The sequence below is a fragment of the Siniperca chuatsi genome, linkage group LG7, assembly GCF_020085105.1.
Source record: "Siniperca chuatsi isolate FFG_IHB_CAS linkage group LG7, ASM2008510v1, whole genome shotgun sequence".
NCBI classification, from domain to species: Eukaryota; Metazoa; Chordata; class Actinopteri; order Centrarchiformes; family Sinipercidae; genus Siniperca; species Siniperca chuatsi.
Window position 1 is genome coordinate 23,363,527 of NC_058048.1, and position 25,548 is coordinate 23,389,074.

At 41.2% G+C, this 25,548-nt stretch overlaps 1 protein-coding gene across 14 annotated transcripts in view; it reads right to left on the reverse strand.

Moving 5' to 3' along the window:
• robo2 (roundabout, axon guidance receptor, homolog 2 (Drosophila)) overlaps positions 1-25,548 on the reverse strand; it is a 328,885-nt gene that overhangs the window by 10,707 nt on the left and 292,630 nt on the right. For 9 of the 14 annotated variants that reach the window (XM_044202720.1, XM_044202723.1, XM_044202724.1 and 6 more), the window contains 11 exons: positions 23,243-23,367; positions 22,980-23,151; positions 21,689-21,877; positions 20,749-20,775; positions 17,776-17,818; positions 13,645-13,772; positions 12,438-12,710; positions 11,320-11,445; positions 4,253-4,409; positions 1,707-1,970; positions 437-651 (listed from right to left, as the gene is read on the reverse strand). In XM_044202720.1, the coding sequence (XP_044058655.1) occupies positions 437-651; positions 1,707-1,970; positions 4,253-4,409; positions 11,320-11,445; positions 12,438-12,710; positions 13,645-13,772; positions 17,776-17,818; positions 20,749-20,775; positions 21,689-21,877; positions 22,980-23,151; positions 23,243-23,367 (1,719 nt within the window). The remainder of the gene's footprint in view (positions 1-436; positions 652-1,706; positions 1,971-4,252; positions 4,410-11,319; positions 11,446-12,437; positions 12,711-13,644; positions 13,773-17,775; positions 17,819-20,748; positions 20,776-21,688; positions 21,878-22,979; positions 23,152-23,242; positions 23,368-25,548) is intronic. The other 5 variants (XM_044202725.1, XM_044202726.1, XM_044202730.1 and 2 more) reach the window with 3 other exon arrangements.

The window sequence follows — 25,548 nt, forward strand, 5'->3', positions numbered from 1 at the left end:
CTCCTCTTAATTTCCCTCTCACTATCCTGTTTAAAATTCATGGGCTTTCTTATCTCTTTTTTGGAAATGATAATTAAAATTCCCCAGAGTCTGCCAAAAGTGCTTAAAAAACTTGATTGAGGGAGACTCCTTACGCATGTTCACATAAAATGTACGCATAGCAAACTGATGAAGAACATGTCATGAACAACAATCCATTTACTGTAAGACATGATGCAACAACAATGGGAATTGAATGTTTTCCCATTCAGAGTAATTAGAATGTAGTCATTTTGATTTGAACAGAAATGTGCAACACTGATTAATCAGTGTCTAAAATGGTAAAAAACAACAACAATTTAATTGTACAAATATATACATATGCATTGCACAAGTACTGGAAGGTTTTCCAGAATCTTCCTTATCAGAATATAGCCTCAATTCAGAACTACCTTACCTGTTACAGAGCTGTCCAGGTTGTCCATGCTAGACCCTGGTGTGTGCTCAATACCGCGGGGATGCCTGGCTCCATAGCCTTCATCCTCCTCCTCTTCCTCCTCCTCCTCATCCTCATCAGGCAGGTCAGTCTCCAGGTCAGAAACCATTGTGCTCGACACGTAGCCCACTGGAGGAGCTGGAGCCTGGGGAGGAAGTGAGCCCACCTGCATGTGCCTGGGAAGAGAAATAGATATATTTCTATTAATTAACATATTAATCTACTGGAGTGAACATACAGTACATATAGAGGAATGTGGAGGACTGATGAATAAAGACAGAATAAAGGGAATAGCCAGTAGTTTCTACGCCATAGGATGGCAAAAAAAATAAGGATGTATGTGGAAGTGTAGAGCTAATAGTAGAAACCTCCTTTCTTATGTGAAGCGCTGAATAAATTTGGACAATTCCACTAATTCTACGGTGCTGCTTGCATGCTAACACAATGACCCACTAATTGCTGCTGTAGATGGTACAAAGGCATGCTCTCCCGGCCTGTCGACACATGGCTGTCACCTCAGTGGCAACCCGCTCTGCTGACAGCCGCGTTTGTTTGAGGAGCGCAACGTCTTTGACGCGTTTTGCAGTGGGAATTGGTTGTAATTACTGGCCCTCTGGTGTTGTCAGAGATGCTCTCTAACCAACATAGTCATTACTGGGTAACATGACATCTCCTTCCTGACAAGCTTCCCTGCCCCCCCACTTCACTATTATGAATGAATGCCAGTCTCTCATTCTCTCTGTGTTGCTGACAGAATGAAGCATGGCCTTCATCTGACTTGCATGAGCACAACAACAATGGAATATGCCGTATGGGTGTGGGGAGAGTAAACACCCGTGGGTAAGAAATTGTGTATCTTAGTGTGAGCAAAATACAGTAGTCGCCTAAGTGGTAGCATGGACCCATTAAAATGACATGATTAATGGGTTTATCTCCACTGCGCACACAGTTGACATGAAGAACACTGCAGGACCAAAATAAATTCTGGCAGCAGTACACGCAGAACAGAATGTACAGTAAGCATTTTAAAATGACAACAATGCATATATTATCAACTATAACAGCATTTATCTTTCGAAATAAATAGATGTAAATGAGATAATTGCATATTAAAATAAGCATTTAAGTTCGATAGTGTAACTGTATTTCTTTCAACTACAATAAAGACTAGGGGTAAATAAATTATCCAATTTAAATCTTTATAATGCTGTTTTAATACTGCAGTGTTTACCATGTCTGTTTTGCCATGTCCATTTGGTATGCTCTGGTCAGTTCATCCAAATGGGCCTGGAGCATGGGCTGCATCTCGTCCCGAGGTGAAGGGGTAAGGGTGGCTGTGGACTGCTGTCCAAAGGACACAGCAGCTGGAGAAGAGGCAACCCCTCGGATGGGCGGGGTGGGAACCCTCTCCTCCTCCTCCTCCAGCTCATCCTCCATGCCCTGGTGAAGATAGGTCTGCACAGGCATGGGCGGGCCCCAACCATCACTCTCATACCTGATGTGAGAAGAGACATTTACTGCACAAAAGTTCCCACAGTTGATGTGTGAAATTGTGTATGCAATCTTTAGTCTGGGCTGCAACTAACAATTATTTTTATTTTTGATTAATATACAGATTTATTGTTTGATTAATCATTTTATCTACAATGTCAGAAAATATAGAAAAATGCCCATTATAATTTCCCAAAGCGGCGTATTAAAATTCCTTATTTTACCCGACCAACAGTCCAAAACCAGTTTAGAACCAAGAAATTTAGATACTTTCATATATGACAAAGAAAAGCAGCAAATCCGCACAATTGAGAAGCTGAAACCAGAGAACGTTTGACATTTTTGCTTGTGACTATGACTAAAATGATCAATTCATTATCAAAATATTTGCCGATCAATTTTCAGCCAATCGGCTAATTGATTAATCGACTAATTGTTTCAGCTCTAATCTGATCATCTATATTTGAAGAATATAAAACAACCACAACCAAAGAATTATGAATGTATGGCATATGTTAAACACAGCTATATATTACATATATATTTTACGCTTATTGAGAAAAGAAATTGAAAGAAATATGGGCAGAAACAGAACTACAATAAGGTGTGTGATATTGTCAATACCTCCAAATGTAAAAAGGTTACTGAAAAGGGAAGGAAATGGCAGACAGCATAAAAATATAAATATTTTAAGAGAAATTCCTATATACTAACATAGAGCTTTGTGACCTTGTCCAACTTTCGTAAGAATTTGTTTTACAACAGTCCTGAGTGGAATTATGGGGGTAGTCAGGCTTCACTTCCTCATAACTGTGCTTATACATGCTGAAATAATACTAGCCATAAAGAAAATGTTCATTAAAGAAATTTGTCAGTGCACACTCCATAGGACATAACTGTTTTAATTTGCTGCCATTAAGAGCAGCTTCAGATTTACAGGGCACAGGACTCTTCATTTGCCAGATAGCCTATTAAAGCAGATGACTCTCCCAGATTGGAAATGGGAGTAAGAGGACATAGCACCTACTGGACCAAAAAGAGAAACACACTATCACTTAAATACACCTCTGTTACTTTGTACCAACAGTACAACAGTGGATTCACTATACTAAATGGAATGTTAAAAATGCGTCAGCTGATTAAAAAAGTCATGTAATTAGTGCGTAGATAAACTAAAGGAGTGATTGGTATTGCATCAAACATCTATAAGAACATCTACTTCAGACTCAGAGGTGGATAACACTCTACTGGTATAATTCCCAGTCTGTCTCTCGCTTTTCTCTTTAGGAAACAATGCAATTATGATTTTTTCCCCCACTGTGGAATTCAGCAAATAGATTAATCTGAAACCATCTGTGTGTCGATGAGCTAGTAGCAGCGGGAGACTGCTCGAACATTGTTTTTTTTTCTCCATTTATTTTCCAGCCATGAAGTCATCCCATAGATTGAAGACAGGATCAGCAGATAGTTTGATCTGCAGCCATCTGTATATGAGTTTCTGTGTGAGAGCCTGTGTAAGTGAGTATGTGTGTGTGTGTGTGTGTGTATCTGGCTGCCTGTGGAGACTATACACACATTGATCCATCACTTTTCTCCAGATGTACAGTAGTACAGTAATTAGCTGCAGAGAAAACAGAGCTGAACCTAGTTATTACACACAGAAATGTGTAGCATTGCTCACACTGGCAAGCACTGTCTTGTTTGTTCCAGCAAGAAAGACACTAGACTCTCCACTACTGCAGTAGTCAGAGGAGAAAACACACAATGACAGCAATAAGCAAGCTCAAGTGCATATACAACAGAGATGGAAATCTCTATGAGGTACAGTCAGTAGACATTAGTGGTGTACCGCAAAGCTACTTTCTGTATCTGTTTATTTCACAAAAATAAGTATTTGGATTCATATCGGACGTGGGCGGGGCATATGCTGGAAGTTGTTAGAAATTGGCTATACTGCTTCATTTTCTGTCTTCAATTTGCTTTTCTACTGCAATTTTTACCCCTCATAAGATTATGTGTAACTTTAGCTGCCTACAAAATAATATTTGTAACATAATATTTTAACCATTTACCTAAAAGTGCAAAGTGCCAGGCTTCAATATCTGATCATGAGGTAAAAATAAAACCTTTGCAACACCAGTTACCAGTCAAGTTTTATCCTGTACTCAACACTAAATAAAATATTACAGCAAAACATGTATGTGTTATTCGTATCTGTTTAGAGCACATTATCTGTTTGTATCCAAATAATGTATTTGGATTTGGTTACATCCCTTGTAGACATACCCTCCTTCAAGGTGCTCATTGGGATAATGGTCCATTTCAGTGCCAGGGAGAGGGTGAACAGGAGGAGGGGGGAGGGGAACATTGGCCCAGTTGGACCCATTGGCTTTGGTGGGTTTGGAGCCTGCCTTGGTCTTCTTCTTCTTTCCTCCCTTTCCACCTACAAAAGGAAGGGATGCATTTAAGAGAGACAGTCATTGAAAATTAGATTGTAAAAGAAAATCAATTAGAAACTAATATATAAGTTGGATACCATTGCAAATTACAGTAGCTGCTTTTGCCACGTGACAAATATGTATTCTAAAGAAACTCAATTTGATCCAAACATGTTACTTAGATTACAGATCCATTTGGACTCAATTTTAACATACCCTTGGAAAAATCACACACAATTTCAAACACAACATTTCAGTGGGCTCCTGCCTGTCAGTGTTTACACAGAAAAGCTCAAGGTTGCCTGATGAAAAGCATGCTTCCATTGATTAATTGGCTGAAAAGCCTCAAATCTCCATAGAAACAGGAGAGAACGGCAGTAAACGAGGCTAAGGCAGACCTTTGTGCTCCACCCATCCCTCAGTGTCCCCTTTCACACTAGGCTTTGGGTTCCACAATGAAATATCTCACTTCACAGCATCATCATAATGAATGGCTTGTGTAGTGTCAGTGTGTCCCTAATGGAATTCACTGAGAGTCTATTACTACTTTCATTTCTTTTATTACACCGGAGAGCCACTAACCCCATCCATTTCCACTCATATCCCTCCAACACCAGATTCTCCTCTGTCCCATCCATCTTTATAAATCTGCCAGCCAGGTCAATACTGGGTTTTATACGATTTGGTCACAGTGAAAGAAACCTTTTTTTTCTTTAAAGCACATTTGACTTTGAGCCAAAATCTGTTTTTTAAGATGGGGTATATACAGTATACACATATTCCTGAAGACTAAGACATGCTGATGGAAAATGAACTCTTACTATGGTTGGATCATCATACAACTTAAAATACAGCTGAAGCTTATAATCAAAAACAAAATCATTTATTTACATTAACTTCAACTACATTTCAGAGCTGTTTTTTGTCTTTATTTACTGGCAACCTATCAATTTAAAAAGACCATCTGTTTTTGGATGGTTAACATTTGTTACCAACTCCTTTAGTAATTCTTTACTCACTGGTATATGTGGAAATATGTTATTACAACTTCCACAAAGGTAAGAGCTCTCTTCTATCATAATTAACTTTACCTTAACTGGACAATTCAGTCCCTTCATTTCAAGCAACTACAGACGTGTGGTACTGATGCCTTGTGTACCTCAATGGGCAGAACATGCTACCCTAACATTAGGGCTGCAACTATGATGATTCTTTTCATTATTGATTAATTTTTTTTTTAATAAATCAGCAATTGTTTGGTCTATAAAATATCAGTATTTAGTAAAAAAAAAATGCCTGCCACAATTTCCTAAAGATCAAGGTGACATCTTCAAATTGCCTGCTTGCTCAACTAACAGTCCAAGATATTATACAAAAGGATATACAAATATATTTAGTTTACTATCACAAAAGACAAAGAAAAGTAGCATATCCTCACAAGTGAGAAGCTGGAACTAGGGGATGTTCTGCATTTTTGCTAGAAAAAAAGACCTAAACCTAAATTAAGCAATCATCAAGAAAATTGCAGACTAATCAATTAATCAATACATTTCTTCGGGTCTACCTAACATATCCAAATATTCTGTAGAGTAAAAGCAATAAACAAATGGTATATACAGTGGTGTGAAAAAGTGTTTGCCCCCTTCCTAATTTCTTATGTTTTTGCATGTTTGTCACACTTAAATATTTGTTTCAGATTATCAAACAAATTTAAATATTAGTCAAAGATAACACAAGTAAACACAAAATGCAGTTTTTAAATGAAGATTGTTATTATTAAGGGGAAAACAAAATCCAACACTACATGGCTCTGTGTGAAATATTGATTGCCCCCTAAACCTAATAGCAGCATCAACTGCAATCAAGCGTTTGCGATAACTTGCAATGAGTCTTTTACAGCGCTGTGGAGGAATTTTGGCCCACTCATCTTTGCAGAATTGTTGTAATTCAGCCACATTGGAGGGTTTTCGAGCATGAACTGCCTTTTTAAGGTCATGCCACAGCATCTCAATAGGATTCAGGTCAGGACTTTGACTAGGCCACTCCAAAGTCCTCATTTTGTTCTTCTTCAGCCATTCAGAGGTGGACTTGCTGGTGTGTTCTGGATCATTGTCCTGCTGCAGAACCCAAGTTCGCTTCAGCTTGAGGTCATGAACAGATGGCCTGACATTCTCCTTCAGGAGTTTTTGGTAGACAACAGAATTCATGGTTCCATTTATCACAGCAAGGCTTCCAGCAAAACAGCCCCAGACCATCACACTACCACCACCATATTTTACTGTTGGTATGATGTTCTTTTTCTGAAATGGGGTGTTACTTTTACGCCAGATGTAATGGGACACACACCTTCCAAAAAGTTCAACTTTTGTCTCGTCAGTCCACAGAGTATTTTCCCAAATGTCTTGGGGATCATCAAGATGTTTTCTGGCAAAAATGAGACAAGCCTTTATGTTCTTTTTGCGCAGCAGTGGTTTTCGTCTGGGAACTCTGCCATGCAGGCCATTTTTGCCATTCTCTTTCTTATGGTGGAATCATGAACACTGACCTTAACTGAGGCAAGTGAGGCCTGCAGTTCTTTGGATGTTGTTGTGGGGTCTTTTGTGACCTCTTGGATGAGTTGTCGCTGCGCTCTTGGGGTAATTTTGGTCGGCCGGCCACTCCTGGGAAGGTTCACCACTGTTCCATTTTTTCACCATTTGTGGATAATGGCTCTCACTGTGGTTCGCTGGAGTCCCAAAGCTTTAGAAATGGCTTTATAACCTTTTCCAGACTGATAGATCTCAATTACTTCCATTCTCATTTGTTCCTGAATTTCTTTGGATCTCGGCATGATGTCTAGCTTTTGAAGATCTTTTGGTCTACTTCACTTTGTCAGGCAGGTCCTATTTAAGTGATTTCTGGATTGAGAACAGGTGTGGCAGTAATCAGGCCTGGGTGTGGCTAGAGAAATTGAACTCAGGTGTGGTAAAACACAGTTATGTTTTAATAAGTGGGGGGATCACTTTTTCACACAGGGCCATGTAGGTTTGGATTTTGTTTTCCCATAATAATAACAACCCTCATTTAAAAACTGCCTTTTGTGTTTACTTGTGTTATCTTTGACTAATATTTAAATTTGTTTGATGATCTGAAACATTTAAGTGTGACAAACATGCAAAAAAAAAGGGGGCAAACTCTTTTTCACACTATTGTATAACTTTTCTGTCATGCTTCTTAGATTGTGCATATGGAATGGAAGTGGGGAGACATACTGAACAGTATTTGCATATATAAATCCATTTGTGGCGGGCTGAAGTGCCTCTCTACCAGTAAACACCTTAAATCTCAATCCAGGATATACCTCAAACTGATGTCACCAGACACAGAGACTAGTGAAAGCCATCTTTGGGAAACTCTATTGAAGACATTTGTGTCTGTCATCTGTTGGTTTGCCTCTGCTGCCAAAGGCCTGTAATCACTTTTCCCAGTGCCACAAAAAAGCTGCCAATATTGCATCTTGTGCAATGTAACATCATGCACTCTAATATAATCTAATAAACTGACTTGACTCAGACACAGTAAAAAGTACATCACTGTCATCGAAAGAAACGAACAGAAGCAACGAGGTACATTTCTATTGATTTTCATGGAAGCCACATGGCAGAGAAATAAGAAACTCTGTACAATATGTTTTAAGTCCAGAAAATTCTGATTATGTTACTATTATAAGTCTTTTACCAGCAAGAAAAACAAAAACACTTCAAAGATGAGCATGATAAAAATGCTGGGGCAGGGGAGGAAATATCAGGCATGAGTAGATAGAGGAGGTGTCAGAATAAGATTAATAAAGAATGGAAGTAATAAAAGATACAACTGTAAGCCCAAGGCAGGCGGCACCACAGTGTAAGTATAGTCTAAAAGTAATTGGGTTTCCTAATCGTACCTCTGGGCGACGCTTGACTTTTACCAATAAATGGTGAGCTGACGTGATTGTTCAATCATCCTTAGTCCCTCCACACAAGACCAGCCATCAATATTGTAAATGAGCCGCTTCTAGGGAAGGATGGTCTGGCACTGGAATTACAACAGCTCACCCCAAATATGAAAAATACAGAGAGAGGCTGTGGCTAGGAGCTATACAGGAATTACACAGTGAACCCATCTCCTCTGACAAAACTGGGCCTCTCTTCAAAGGGGAATTCATACTAAATATAGATTGAGCATTGGGTATTTATACTCAAGGTTTGGGCGCTCCCAGCCTATAACTGTAGGGCTGCATAGCCTTGAGCTTGCTTTGTTTTCATTGGGTGCGTCAGCGCTGAGGGGGAAAGCCACAGAGCAGAGACTCTAGAAAGACTATGCAGCCAGATATAACTTAAGAGTGGGAGAATCATTTCAAAAAGAACACCAAAATAACTGAAAGTCATGTATCACCATTTTTTTTTAGATTAGTTTAAAAAAATACAACACATTACATAATGAGGTGAAATTAAACTTATATGGAGAGTGCAGGAGCACAGCAGGTCACACACACAACAATAGACTTCACATAATCATGGACTTTGTAGCTTCACAGGGTGTGAGGGGAGTGCAGGAGTCTCAAACAGAAAACACAGAAAACACCAGTTACCTCTTCTCCCCTACACTAAGAAAGGTTTTAATGAGCAGCTTCATGTCCCCAGTGGAGATCCATGCTGCCATGAAAGCTGCTCTATTTCTGTTCCTTTTCATCCTGCTCTCCTCCTTCAGACCTGACATTCATTATTCCTCCCATCTCCTTAGAGGGAGAGCAAGGCACTGTAACTTCAACTTTTCCCCCCTTCAAATGCTGAGTTTACTTTGGTTGAAGTCTAAATCAAATCTTAGCTTGTGCTGATTCAAATTGCTGTTGTCACAACCCTGTTGTGAGATGTAGCATACACTTCAGAGCATATACAATATAAAAGACATATATAGCCAAAACACATTTTAGTGCTTATCACCTGTTCAATATAGCAGTGGGTCTAATGAATACCACATCTGTTAATTAATTCACTTTTATAGCATCATTAATACAGATAATTATTACTTACTTGAATGTATAATATGTAACTTTTCCGCATTAAAATGTCTAAAAATGACTTGACCTCTCATGTATTTTGTTGAGTTGTGTACTTACATTATCCCAAATGTTTCCAACAATTTTCAAACCTAGAGAAATCCGTAATTCAAGGTAACGGTCCATTTCATTTGGTCGCCTGTCAATGGCGTCATATCCCCTTTGCGCATGTGTCAGCGTTGTGGTTGTCATAAATTGACTTTTTATCCAGTTTTAATCGTAATATCTGTCAAAATAATCGCAATATGATTTTTTTTAACCATGTAGTGCAGCACTATTCACAATGTTATCAAACTAGGTCTTTTGTTATTGTTTTGATGTGAGAGACCCCTAGTGGTAGAAATTACATTCTGTGCATTTTACTCATAAAAAACTAATTATGGAAATAGTTCAACATTTTGGCAAAAACACTTATTTGCTTTCTTGCCAAGAGTTAGATGAGAAGATCGACACCACTGTCATGTCTGACAAACATGTCAAATAAGATGCTACAACAAGCAGCCAGTTAGCTTAGCTTAGCATAAAGAATGGAAGCAGGGGGAAACAGCTAGCCTGGCTCTGTCCAAAGGTAACAAAATCCACCTACTAGCACCTCTGAAGCTCACTAATGTATATGTTACATCTTGTTTGTTTAATCTGTACAAAAACTGAAGTGTAGAAGTGACAAGTTGTGGTTTTACGGGAGGTTAGATGCTAGTAGGCGGACTTTGTTAACTTTGGACAGAGATAGGTTACCTGTTTCCCACTACTTCCAGTCTTTATGCTAAGCTAAGCTAACTGGCTGCTTGTTGTAGCTTATTTAGCATACAGAGGTGAGAGTGGTATTGATCTTCTTATCTAACTCTCGGCAAGAAAGGGAAAGTGTTTCCCAAAATGTCGAGCTATTCTTTCAAAGCATATTCTCTCACATACTATAATGTGCATGAATCTTTTTTTTGTTAATTACATTTCTCTTCATCTCATGAAATAATACAGCATGTGCCAAGCCCAGTCGTAGCCCTCAGTAACCTGCGTGTCTATGGGAAGACTCTGCCTGTAAGGCATGGCCACTTCACATCTTTCTCTCCAGCCCACTGTGTGCCAGAGCATTGAATTAGAGACCAGTTAAGGCAGTGGCTTGTAACTAGATAAAAGAGGAGAGTGGAAGGGAGGCAGGCAGAAGGCTGCCTTGGTGTCCTATAAATGACATTGTAATTCTCTGAACATGGATTTTAGTGTAGTCAGCCACCATTAGGGGAAGAGGGGAAAAAGGGAGGTATTTTTGCCACTTTACTCAGCCAAGCATCTCTAATGGTGTGTGTGTATGTGTATATAGTCCAGACTGTCTGAAAGACTCCCTCTGCCCCTGTTCCCGTCTGCTCAATCACACAGTGAGAGACAAAGCCTTTACAAGGGCCGGCAGTGATGGCAGAAACCCAGCATTAGCACTTGCTGCCATATCCTGTCAGGATAGTAGTAGTACATAATACTATTCTTTCTCTCTGATTTCAATCCTGTTTCTCCTGTTTCTTTATGCTCCAATAAGCTGTAGACTCATATCGAATATCACAACAAGGCCACATACAGTAGCAGCTATTGTACTCAGAATCCCATATAACAAAAAAAAATACTTTAAAGCATTCACATGTAATGAACTGTAAGCAGTGGGAGCTGAGTGAGCAAAGCATCTCTGGTGAGGGAGAGGGGCTGTGTTAATAACAATTTTCTTAGACGTCAGGGTAGGACATGCAAGTAGATCAATAAAGCAATTAAGACATCAGTCAATCATAAAGTCAAGCGGCAGAGCCCCAGAGAGTGTCCCAGTTTGCTTTATAAGATTCTCTGCTGCGTAAACCAACCTGAGAGACTGCCGCTTCGCTCTGAGCTGTTGTGAGAGCTGGTGGTGCTGAAATCTTGTGATTGGTTGTGTGGTATTCTATTAGACAATCCTTCGGCCAATCGGTAGTCAGGAATGAAAAGGAGGGCTACAGTGGGGGTTAAAGGGCAAAAATCACAGTGGCATCAGGTGATTGGCAGTTAGCACAAGCACATGCAAACATGCAGTTAGAGCATTAAGCAAGCAGGAAATATTCAGGATTCATACATTCAACAAGGTGCACTTTTTCACCTTTCATTGATTTGTATGCTACAAACAATATATTCGCTGGACTAATTTGATTTGTTGTTGATTTGAAAACATAGTGCTAATCTTTCACAAAACTCTTTTCAAATCATGAAACTGGATAAATGAGTCAATAGTGGAGATTTTAATTCAATATTTGTCCCCCTTCAGAGAGATATAATCATACATAATCATATGTGATCATACTTCTAAAAATAATGCCAGGGAGAATTAGAAAATATGTTTTTAAAGATTCATTGCATTAAAGGGGCTATGTAAAAACTATAATTAATCTGTTTTAGAATGTTGGAAAATGAGATCATAAATATGTATTAGAATACAGCTGAGGGATATTCATTACACCTTAAGTATGAAACTCTACTCAGCTTTAAAAAATCCTGCATCAAATCCACAGTAATTAATTTGGATTATTTTCTTAAATATTAGTCAAGCTAAAATGGATTGGCAATTGCTCTGAAACTGAAGGAGGAGTGGTACCATCATGAAAACCCAGCAAGAAAATGGATGGATGTTTTAAATGCACTACTCCTTCATGAGATGTTTATTCAACCTTGGAGAGTAACCAAGATGATGTCTGCTGGGGGAAAAATGACTCTTTTTAAGACAACCTCCTCCTAACCACAGTGCATTTGGAAAGGCATCAGATACTTTTGGTGGAAAAGTTTAAATTCCTAATGGCCATCTTGTTACAACTGTAAATTTGTGGCTTGAGATCTGAGTTAATTCACTTAGTTTTTGATGTCACAGGATAAGATACTCTATAAACCCTTGCTGAACCTCACATAAGAGGGCAAAGAAATCCCCACAAATCGCCACTTTCTCGGTGTAACTTACTGTTGTTGCAGGAGTTCTTGTCGGGCAGGGAGTACCCGAGGTTGGCCATCTCCTGCTTGGCCTGGAGTGAGGCCTTCCACTGGGCCTCGGGCAGGTCCACAGCCAGCTCGTGGATGCTGCTGGAGTGGAGAATCTGGGTGGTGGCATAGGGAGTGGCCTGGGATGTTTGGCCAGGGCTGTTGTAGTTGGCTTTGGTGGTGAAGTCTATGCTGCTGTAGATAGCTCCATCAGAGAGCATGGTGCCTGTCTTATCCCCTTGCCCGGTAGGGAGATCTGGAAAAGAGGAAACGAGGGAGTTTATAGGATAGCTGTTTTCTAAAATAAATGTCCAGGCCAACTGTAACCCTGGAGTATTTAAATAAAAAATTGTCTGTTTTTTATGGCAGACAAAGAGAAGATGACCATCCCTGAACATCAGGCCTTGAGTGACCTGGGATTGAAGTGCATGTGGTCCTGGAGTGTTATGGAATTACAGTCTGGGCCTTTTATGCTTTCAGGTCAGCATCACATCACACAAGAAACAGCATTTAACAGGATCACCTCATTCAAAAAATTCATCCGAGTTCTTCATGCATTCCAACCCTCAGCCTCCCAGTCGAGGTACTGCGTTTCCCCTCCACATGTGTGGATATCTCACTCCCCTCCCATCTCTGTTCATATACATGAGGAATAATACTGCTGCTCTGCATGTGTGTGTGATGACAGAGGAAGGGAGGGAGAGAGAGAGCTAAGGAAAGAGCAAGCAGACTCTCTCCCTAGTGCGTGGTTTGTATGCCCAGTGAAGGGGAGATGATGTAGAGCCATGGCGGAGTGTCCGCATCTGCGGCAGTCAAGCTGCGCCTGTCCTTCACGACTGGCTGCTCAAGACCATCCTTTTAAACACCCATCCACCCCCTGCTCCTCTGCCTCCTCTGCCTGTCTCTCCCCTCACATTCTCTTGTTCTGAGGTATGGGCTATGACACCAGGCTGGGCTATTTGCCATTACTCAGTCTTGTGACAGTGGAGGCCCTGCTGTTAATGCTCTAGCTGTCCTCTGCTGTGATATATAAATATATACCCAATGCACAATATGCATATATGTATACATCTTGCATGCATATGAATGATGAACAACTGGTAGAACACAAAGGAAGACAGGCCATCTCTCTCTCTTCATCTCTTCTGGTCTCTTTCTCAAAGCACCTGGGACAGCACCAGGGCACTCACCTCCTCGGCCAAAGTTACTCAGGTCATTGGTTCCCCCTGAGCTGCTGTTGACAGGCAGGCTGGTGGCTGGCCAAGAGTCCGCTAACCAGGGATAACCTGGGTCACTGGCATTTAGGAGGCCTGGCCGGCTAGGCAGAAACACAGGATGAAACACTAGATTAAACATAGGCTGTAAAATTACATTAATGCCAGAGCTTTCTGTACAAAAAAACAACATTTCCAATTACATATTATGCATGGTTTAATTCTGCATTATGTTACTGGATTCAGAAATAATGAATAAAACACATGACAGCAATCAGCGGCAAGACAATAAGAAGACAAAAAATCAAACATATGTTTAAATGTTAGTTTCCAACAAAGAATGTGTGTTTGTGTGAGATAAGCTTGCCATAAGCCACTGAAGCTAATGAAACACTTCTGAGATAGGGGGAAATACTGTACAGATACATTTCTTCCCCCACAAAGTTGGAATTCCTTCAGGCAAACACAGCCCTTTATCTCTCTGTTTCTCCTGCTGTGTCTTTGTCACATTCCCAAAGTTATTAATGCAAAAGCACACTGTGGAGACACTAATTCATGCATTTGCTCTCTGCACACATGTTGTGCAACAGTGCATGCGGACACCCACATGTATATGTTTCTTTATTCATTAATATCTTGTACATTCTGCTGTGTTTTCCCATCAACCCCTTGTGGTGATGTCCAGACAGTCTAAATCTTATTTGATGAGACGTCAAACCTAGGCTCTAGTCCCACCATGATGCCCCAACCCACTTGTGGGATGCCTGCATATGGGAGAGGGCAGCTCCATTTAACAGGTGTTGTGTCTCTCCTGAGGGGGTGAGAACCATAAAAAGCAGCCATTAAGACTTTAACCTGTCATGGGTGACTGCTGGGAGGCCATTAGGGCCACTTTACTGTACAATCACGTCTGAGGCTCGTTACCATGGGTAACACAGATGGAGTTAAATGAGAATGAGAGATGGAGTTAAATGCCTTTGTTTATGTGTCACTTCATTGATACATCATACTCATAAGACCCTCAACAAAAATATAATAAGTATTTAGCTAAGGGTTTCTTTTATACATTTTTCCCGCATCACACCCTGCGTTGGTCAGACCAGCACCACATGTGATGAGGAGGATGGCATTGCCTTCTCAGAAACACAGCACACCCCGCTGTCTGTGCCCAGCAGTGCTATATGTAGCAGACTACAGATACACATGTGGGCATTGAGAAGCTGTGGAGCACTGTAGTTAGCAGCCAGGCTGCCTGATGGGTTTTTTTGTCTGAGCTCCAGTGAGGTGACGTGTTGGCTCTGAGGGACTGGGAGAGAGTCAAGCCCTGCGGACAAGGACAGGTAATGGGCATGCTGCAGTCAGTCTCTCCCTCAGCCACAGGTTCTAATGAGACGAGGTGTTCTAAAGAGGGGGGAGTCCAAATGAACTGCATCCCTGGCAAGCTAAGAGCCCTCGCTGTGGTTCCTGAATGCCAAAACAGGCCCTCGGGGGAGACAAGTCATTCAAATTGATGGCTGTGCATCAGACAGATGCATTTTTATAGGGTAATACATCTCTCCCCCTCCTTCCTACCTCTGTTTCTGTCTGCCATGTTCCTCCACTGCCATCATTCTCTCTTGCCATACCATCTTTCCCTAACCCTATTTTCCATTATTTTCCCCTTATACACCTACACCTCCTCTTTCTCTCCCTACCTCTTGTGCGCTTAGCATCTGTCAGACTAAAAATTCCAAGAGGCTGAAAAAGAAGAGGACATTGTTCTCTTCTGTTGACTCCAGCAAGACTGCACCACAAATGTACACAAAGTAAAAGGCCTTTGACTCATTACTTGTCCCACTTGTCCTGTGTGCTCCAGCGAGTCCTCCTCCAGCCCACTAGAGAAAGACCATTTGAAAGACAAGGAGCTGACAGTGGAAATGGCTGCATCGTCCTTGTATTTATCACACAGCAGCATTCCTGCTGAGGATAATTAGAATAAGACTGATTTCTACTGGGGACATTTGTTGTATCTGTGTGTGTGTGTGTGTGTGTGTGCATGAGAGATGGTGGGGTAATGGGGAGTGGGTGAAGGGTGGACACCAGGTCATATGTCTAATGAAAAGTCAACACCTAACTTTCAATCCCTGCCCAACATAGGATGGATGGCAACCTTGGCAGATGAAATTTGATTTGGAGTATTTCCTCTTGCTGTTAGACATTTCAGTTACTTGTGATGGGTAGGGAAACCATAAATACTGTCTAAGATGCCTGACACTGAGCTTCCCATAAATAAGCCAAGTTAGAGATATTAATTCCAAAGCAACTTCATAAATCAGGTGTTTATGGTCCCACAGACTAGTGAATGGAACTTGGATTAAAAGTCTAGACATTAGCTAACATTTAGAGCAATGAGAAACACAGATTACTGTCTAGATTACCTCTCAGGGAACATGCTATCATTTAGCATTCAGATCCTGAGGTGTAAAGGAATCTCCACAGCAACAGTTTTAGTGAAACCTGTGAAACACTGCAATGCCTAGCCCATTCTCCCCGCCTATAGGAATGAATCTGCTTTGCTAAAATATTGATCAGTGTCAAGATAGGAAGTTATTACTACCTTCTAATTACCATCTCCCTATTGGCAAGGGGATAAGGAATGAGCCCTTATCAGCTTTTATCAATTTCAATTGAGCAGCCACAGTCAAATTGTCCAGGTCTACCAATATGCAACCAATTCATCTTCCATGAATCATTTACTTTGTGATCGATTAAGTTTAATTGTTCAGTCAGGGAAATTTGGCAGGAGCCAATGAGAAACTGGAAACAGACGCAGCTTCATTTGCTATTGTCTAATTAATGCAATAAACATCTCATGTAACAAATGAACACATTTTCCTCTGATACTCTGCTACACATTTTCAGTCTCAGGGCAGATGGTCAAGTTGCAACATCTGGGATTTGATGGCACTAGAGTGACTAACGGATCAGAAGCTTGTATTAGAATAAGAGTTCCAGACTGCATCTTTTTTCAGTGTTGTGAAAATTGTAGCAGTTACTGCTACTGACTAAAGATATGACAAATATAGAGCACCACAAATACAGACATTTCAAATCCCATTCGCTGGAGTGAGAATCAGAACCACTTATATGGAAAATTGAAGGAAAAACACTACAGCAGAAAGTAGATGAGAAAAGGCATGGCAAGTGGCGTGGCTAATTCATTGAGAGCATGCTGGCAGCTCATGGAACAAAATTGTTCATTGTGGCATCCAGTCATACGCACACAGTAAGGGAAAAAATGAAAACAAAAAAAGCATAAAAATATAAATTCTACAACCAGACTTCAGAACAGACACATTCCCAAAAGCCCAGAGACACACAGGGTCAGATTTAGTTGGCAATCTCTCGCTGAGTGTTTGAGATCTGGAGGCTTTACCTAGTCAGGTGTGATAAGCAGTAGATAGACAGAAGCCCAGGACTCTCAAGGGAGTCTCTTGAATACCCACAAAAGCTCAGTCTAACTGGTGTCATTGAGATGTGCCCTATTCTCTGTAGCCCATCTCTTTTTCACCAACACACACTGAAATGGAGCAGGCTGTATGGGGGTGCAAGAGGGGTACCTCCACACACCTCTCCCCTGGGTAATTATTTTTACATTATTACATGTGCTCAGATCCCAGTCGCCCATGCAAGGTGACAGGCAAATTTATCACTCCAGAGGGCTTCTGGGTTGCCTGTAGCCAGCAGCGGAAGATAAATGACAAAATAAAAGCACTCTCTGCTTAAATTGTTTCTGTTAATTCTGTTGAGGAGATTTATGAGTTCATCTATCGATGCATGAACAGAGATGTGGTAGAAATGTATATTTGCACGCCGGTTTGCATGGCAGGCACACAAACAGGTATTGGTTATCTATCAATCTATCAGTCATTTATCAGTGTTAGAATCAAAAGCAGCTTGCTGTGGACTCGATGCATGACTGTGGAGGAAAGGTTGTGTTAAGACATGGAAAGCTTAGGACAGAGAGAATGAAATAATAATGACGGGAATATTTTTTTTTTTTTATTTGCTTGTGCTATTGCACTCGAATACTGATTGCCATTGTATTGTTTCTGGTGGGACACTCACCTTCCATTGCTCATCAGACCACCATCAACTCTCTGGAATGTCACTAAAGTCAGAAAATAAAGAAAGAGGAAAAAGATGGAGAAAAAAAAGACAAAGCCAGATATTAAGTTTTTCTAGTATTATACAGAGCAAACAACCATGATTTATTTCCATAATTAATATAAGATACATTGTCTCTTCAGTATTGTCCAGTTTGCCCTTGTGCTTCAACAGTTATGTATTCATCTGTTCACTTTTTCTTACACTTCCAGATAGTTGATGGATTCACAAAGGGATGCAGATGTCCCTCTGCGTCCAATGCCTTTCATGAAAATTAAAATAAAAAAGTGCAATGATGAGGATTGCATATTGCTTTGCTTTGCATAAGTGGAGACGTCATGTGTTCCTCAAGGACAAGATGCCTGATGAGAGGCAAAACTCATTTCATCTTTCTTATTTTGCTGCTGAGTTATTATCAGATTTGTGATTAAATCTCAGCCAAAAAATGATTAGAAAAGGCAGAGGGCTCATTAATCACGTTGAGTTTTCTATCTGTAAGCTTGGAGGCTGAGTTACTGATCCTTCAGCAAGCAGGGCTCCCCAGAAGCCATACATGTGGCCTGTTCCATTACGGTGATCTATAGATAACAAGGGCCGCTCTTTGTCAGTGGCTAGTAAAACTCCATGGCTCAAAGTGAGAGACGGCTGTGAAGGATCCATTTCATCTCTGTTCAACGACCATGATGACAAAGCAGCATCAGGAGTTCTAAGCATGTAAGAACTTCAATGGATCACAGGAAACACAGAAAGCAGCAAGCAAGAGTTTTGGAAATCACAGCGTACTGATGAAAAAAAAAGAGAGGAGGGAAAATAGAGAGCTGGTTTACTCAACAGAGAGAAGGAGAGCTGTTAGTAATTTGGCTCATTTGTTCCACAGATGGAGATTAAAGAGAGAAGGAGGCTGAACATTCCTCCTCCCTTTTCTGTTTCATTCAGGTTGATTCCACAACAAGCCCAGGCATGGTTGAGAGAGGGGGCTTTTCTGTGGGTGATGTAGTAACACAGATGACAGGGAGAACTCCCACAATAGATTACAGAGGCTGCTAACAGGACATTTCAATGCATCATCAACATTACCTAATCTTACTTAATCTAATTTTCTCTCTCATGAACAGGATTTTAAGGTTTTAAACAATAGAAACACAATTTGATGCATCTCAGAACAGTTGATAGTTTATTTACTGCATTAAGGTTTAAGCAACTGAATAGCAGTGAGTGGCATTAAAATACTTACTGTTAACAAACATTTTACTCAGATAAAACCAACATTGCAGGTCTGCCTGAATAAAATATAGCTTTGACAGCTTGAGACAGAGTTGGCATTCCTTATTCAGTCATAGCTAAAGCCATTTCTCTTTGTTCCACCACAACAAACTTGCATTAGAGAATTCTCTGTCGTTTGAGAGAGGACTGACAGGAGAAGGAGGTGGAGGCGAGGGGAGGCTATGCAGCGGGAGGGCCTCTGAAGTCCGTATCTGTGCTCAGGCACATTTCTGGGCTTCTGTGGAATACTTTTATGTAGCCAGAGTGACATGGCGGCATAGCTGTGCTTCTCGCCTCCGTCTTCCAGATAAGCACTCTCTCCAATATGAATACAGATTAATCCCCTTTAATAAGTATTAAGGGGGGGGGGGAGACATAATCAGCGCATAAAAATTCCATCAAATCTCCTTCCTGCTGGCCGTGTACCTCAACAGTGTAGTGATTTACCTCTCCTGTACTGACAGCTTTAGGAGACTGAGACAGGACACTCTCGATACATCAACTAATTGTCAATACAATGAAGAGCAGCACTGTAAGACTCTTCAGCCGCACTCTGGCTCATGTTCTAAATATCACCTCACTCTAACTCTATAATATCTGCTATATTTGACCTTGTTTTGTGCTTGCCACTCAAAACTATTTCAGTGAAATAACCTCTCTGGCTTCTCTGAGGTGTGCCTCCAATTTAAAACCAGACAATTTTCACGAACATATTAATGCGTTCCATAATCTGTTGTTACAGCTGCTGTGGAAAGGCCAGAGTAAATTAGGTTTTTGGCTGTAGGCTTACCAAAAAAGGTTACTGGTTAAGGTTGTCAGTAAATCCAGGAAACAGAGGGAAGGGCACTGACCCCTGACTCATTGCACCACAGCTATCAGATACTGTACAGTACAGAGGACTCTAGGCATCATTTTCATTGTAATCTGTAATGCCTTTTCTTCTTTTTTAACTTTCTCTTTACACTCAACTACCCAGTGTCTTTGATAGGCAACTCTTCTATCAGTCCATTCCATCCACAGACAGTCAGATGAATGATTTGTACAGTGTTGGTGCCACTCAGGCTTAACTCAGCAGAGAACAGAATATAACACTGTTACACCATCAAAATGGCTCTAGTTTACTAATGAACAAAAGACAAGCCAAGGTAGCCAAATATGCACAAGTAAAGAACACAAAAACTAAACGGAACGATAAGGGGAGAAAAAATAATACACCAGCTGCGTAACTGACACCTATGGAGAACAGATATGTAAATTACAACCTGATTCGAGTCTTAAAAAGAAAACAAAGATGAATAAGATTATTGATGGAAGAGATTATTATCCTGCACCACAAGACCGCAACAAAAAAGATAGAAGATGAAACTTCATTCAAAAACAGGTAGACACAACAGACATACACATGAAAACACAAAATGTAAATAAGGCTGTAGGTTCAGCAGGAATAAGGGCTTAAGTTTTCAGGACTCTGGTCATGGCCGATAGCAAGTCTAGATTTCTTTGACTTGTATATTTGCTTCTCTGGTTGGTTAAATTGCCTTCATGGTTATGAAGTTTGGATTTGCATTAGCCACGACCATCAGTCTGACAATACAAGCATATATACTATAAGCGGACAAGAAATGAATCTCTGTTGAGGTGGGATGAGGAGACGGGACAAATGAACAGTACCTGCAGGGGTGAAGGTGAAGGACTGAACTGCAAAACAAGAAGACAGAGAAGTTGTGTGTTAAAAGCCTGAAGAGATAAGCGGTGCTTTTGGGGTATCTGCACACTGGGGATGGGGTCAAGCCGAGAGGTGCTGAGGGCCAGAGATTCTAATACCACATCGTCACCCAGTGTGCAGAGCGACAGCCAGGAAAGCAGCCAGCTCAGAGGCCACAGAGGTGTACAGACGGTGGCACAAACCAAAGAAAACACACAAACACATAAATGCAACATTCAGAAATGAAGAGTAAATTAACCAAACCAGATTATAGCAGCTGCCACTGTACATGCTCTTTTTGACTGGCTAAAAATAATAAGAATAAATGGCTGAATAAATATGTGTTTCTCTTGAATTTCTGCTTATTAATAAGGCAAGAACTAATGTTAGAATATTGTGTTGCACCGACTGCAGCACTGTGTCAGTTCATTACCATTTTCTGCTCTCTAATTAAATCTTGTACCCTTGGCAGTGTATGTGGACTTGGTGGTTGCTAGTATTGACTGGGGGTCACTCAGTAAGATGTCAGGGTCAGTGTGTGGGAGGAGAGCTGGACAAACTCCAGCATCAGTGACCAGCAGAGAGTCCAGTCTGCCCACTCAGCTCGACCACCCTGGGCTACTAACCAACACCGTGGGTGGATCTGTCAAAAACTGTAGCCCTCTGGAAATTATTCACACTGACATCTGTCTTCCTGTTGAGCTTTAACACCATAGCCAGCAGTGGACACTGCTAGCAACTTCTATGATGTTTCATCAAAACTGTACTGATTAAGACTGAAAGATGATAATGTAGTAGAAAAAAACTCTTGCTTTGAAAGAGAATTTTACAATGCTTGCTAAGGGACAAGAGCAGACTGTCAGTGTAAATTTGCATAAGTGACTATGAGACTATGATTAGTCAAACCTGCATAGTTGCTCAGGCCCTTTCTCTTCTTTCTCCTCCAGTAGAGCCAGATGCTGAAGCCCATGAGGATGACCCAGCAGGCCCCTCCGATACCGGCTATAAAAGCAGGCTGTTTCACCACATCAGTGATCTGTTCTGTGATGCTGTTGTTCCGGTTTCCATGTATAATCACATCCCGAAACTCCTTACCTGAGGGCACGGGGATAAACAGGCAACATTAATGTGATGCTGGGTGGAAGGTTGCTGGAGAGAAACAGGACAGTGCCGTTGTGCATGATTTGCTGCTTCAAGGTGAAAGTTAACACAATTGCCCATGTAATACGGAGGGGCTTGAGAATGTTCCACTTTTTCACTGTGCAGAAGTAACACCTATAGATACATCAAGACAGGGTAAGGGCTAGATTAAGCTCACAAGTAGAAAGAAAGAAGAAAGAAAGAAAGAAAGAAAGAAGGAAAGAAAGTAGGTCTGATGAATTTCAGCTGACATATTGACCAGGGGAGCAGGACATAGATATAAAAGATGTGCAGTGAAATATAATGTACAGACTGAAAAAGACAAAGCCTTAAAGCTTATAACAAACCCCCAAGGTGAGCAGGTTGTTTGCTTAGCTCAGCCCCTAATTCACTCCATTGCCAGTAAAACACACCATGTGAAATGAGAGGAGAGGATCCTGGCCTGTATTGATCTTCAATCGCATCTCACCCTGACTAGTCTGCTTGACACTATTTCTTGGAGCATGATAAGAGCACAAACAAATGTTCCCACACATTGGCAGGCACAAATACACACTCATAAAGATAAACATGTACATATTATATGTGCATGCATGTAAAGTTGCACAAATGTTCTTCATCTTTATATTACTGTGTAACAACATGAACACACACCCATTTGCACATCGACAGACATGCAAACACACAATATATTATAACTGCAAGCTTGGGGCTCTGCTCTTGGAGATGGATTATGTGAGTGACACTGGGGAAATAAGAACATGCTACAGGCTAAGCTGTCAGTTATGGGTCAAATCAGGCACAATCTGCCTCAGCTCCACATAAATCATATGTGGACAGACCACGTATCAAAATAGTAGTATTTTTACAATATTATCCATTTGGCAATTTCTAGTATTTAATGAAAACATTCACACTATTTATTCTTTGGCTGAAACTCTGGCTGTTCTAACTCTGAAATATGATATTATTCTTTGTGAACACTAATGTTAATATTTGGTAAAACCTAAAAATGGATGTTGAAAAGTTGTGAATGCTTTTTATCAATAAATCTTACCGATGATAATAGACTGAGGTTCACTCTTGACTCCAACCCCTGCACTTGTGCTGGCAGCCACTTCCACCCGGTACACCACTCCCACTTGAAGCCCGCCCACCACCACTGAGCGTATGGCTGCATCCACTGTCTTGTTTACATGGAAACGTGTCTCATTCCCTAGACACCAAATCTAAAGCAAGTAGAGAGTAGAAACAATAGAGAGGCAGTTGATTACATTGTATAAGTTAAATGAGAATCCATGCTGACTGGGTGGGACAAACCTTGTACTCTTGGATGATGCCATTCTGGTGGTCTGGTGGAGGGGGATCCCAGGAGATGCTAATAGAAGTGCTGTTCTGGTTTCCCACAGTCAGGACTGTTACCTGCTGAGGAGGGGCACTGGGAGCTGAAAGAGGAGGCACAAAATAACCAGGTCAACAATCAAAAACACTATTCTGTAGTTCAGTCAGCAGAGGAGTATTTAATCCTTAGAAATAAGAATATTGGGATGCAGAGCATAAGTGTACGTCCGAATGTCTTTGAACAGGAGTTTATAAATATGTATGCACAAGTGCACATACACAAAAACAGACACACACATACACACACACACACACACACACCCTTCCAAGGAATGTTATTCTTATGGCACAGGTGGCTGAAGGCTGTCAAGATGTTTCATTAGAAGGGGATTTACATGAAGACCAGGGCAGGTCTGACATGGCTATGGCCTATCTTTAACGTTTCACTATGATTTAATATCTCATCCTCTGCTCCAACCTGGTGGATTTGCACAGAGAATACTGGTATTGATTTGTGGAATGACAGCCTGGCACAGTCAGGAAAGTGCTCTCAGTCAAGCTAAGACTCTGGAACTGACCGAGCCAGGGTGGCATACAGGTCAACAAGCTTATAGGATGAAGCAAAGACGAGAAGGAAATATGAAAAAAAAATACATTTTAGGGGAAGGAAACAAGGTCTCAGTAAACATATTGACTGTTTCCATCGATCAGCCAGATGAAACTAAAGCCAGTAGGTAAGGATCAGAGGGAAACTTCAGAGCGAGGCACATCTAAATGAATCGGCTCTATCCACAGGCAGACAGAGAGTGGATAGAAACAAGACAAGTCCAAGCTTTCATAAACCTCACTCTGTTGTTATTCTGATGGCAACAATCTTCTGACCCCACAAGGGGTAACAAAGGAAAAATAAATAACAGTTGGCCCAACTGGAAATAACGTTTTAAAAATAATGTTTTCTCATTTCCGCAGTGGTTGGCAGGGGAGCGGCACCACAGCAGAATACTGACAGGTCAATTACTCCTGGGCTGCCTCTCCCTCACATCGCCTCCATCCAAAATGGCACGTGTCACCCTGTAAATCTGTGCTCATCCCTCAGCGCGATTGGCCACACCGGCCCCCAGAGAGCCAGAAGGCCCTGGCATGGTGGAAGATGAATGGCTCCAATGATGAACCCAACACCTTGGCCAGATTAGAAACAATCTAGCAAGGGAGCATCTGATCAACCATCATGCTCAGGGCTCTCCAACGCTGCATTACATCCAGGTGACAAAGCACAGGATTGGTGCTTGGCAGCCATCAGAGACAATGTCGTTCAAAGTTAATGTTATGAATGATTTAGCAGCTTATTATCATGCATATTTATTATAAACAATACACATTTTTCATTAGAGGCCTCGGAGGCTGTGCTAATAGAGCCATTAGCAGAGTGATGTATGGCAGTCAGGAATGTGACCCCCTGTCTCTCACGCACACACAGGGCTGTGCTGCATGATGAAGGAATACAAACATATCATATCCATACAAAAAAAGCCAATAGCTAATGTAAAGCAGTGGGTGGTGTGGGATTAGTCCACTACAAATGAAAATGCATACAAACATTACTGATTTCCCTTTCCCCTAAAAAAACATTATTTTGCATAAAAGATGGGCCTCCTTAGTGACATCTTAGACAATCATTCAGTGGGAATCAGATGGCAACCAGAGTTAATTTATCAGCCATGACATGACTGTCCAGATAGAGAGTGAGAGAATGTGTAAAAAAGGCAGAGACTACAAAGTTGGACACAGCATTTGAGCGCTGAGCATACTGTAACCCTGCATCCGTCTGGACCTGCTCTATGGATTCTCTAATTGTGTTAGCTAATGGACAATCTAAGTTTTAATCACCCTCTGAACAAGACTTCTCTATCCATCTAGCTGCCCTCCTCTGTAGTCCCAGGGTCTCTGAGGAGCCTAGAGCCACGTGTTTGATGGTATATCAGCTATGACCAGGCACAGCAGCAGGGTTGTGACAGAAATAGAAAGTGGTCGAGCTCTCTAAGGGACTGGGATGCAGATAGAGGAGAAGCAGGGAGAGTTATCAGCATTGGTAATAGTTGGGACATGCAGGTTCTGGAGGCCTTAGGGGGAGGTGGTGTGCTGGCATGTATGAGTTTACTGTATGTGTGTGTTAGTGTGAGTGTGTGTTGGGGACAGCTGTGATGTGATGGCAGTTCCACTACAGCAGTGCGTATACTGGCTGGCCACAGGAGATATAGTCCGTCTGAGAAAGGGAAAATAAATAG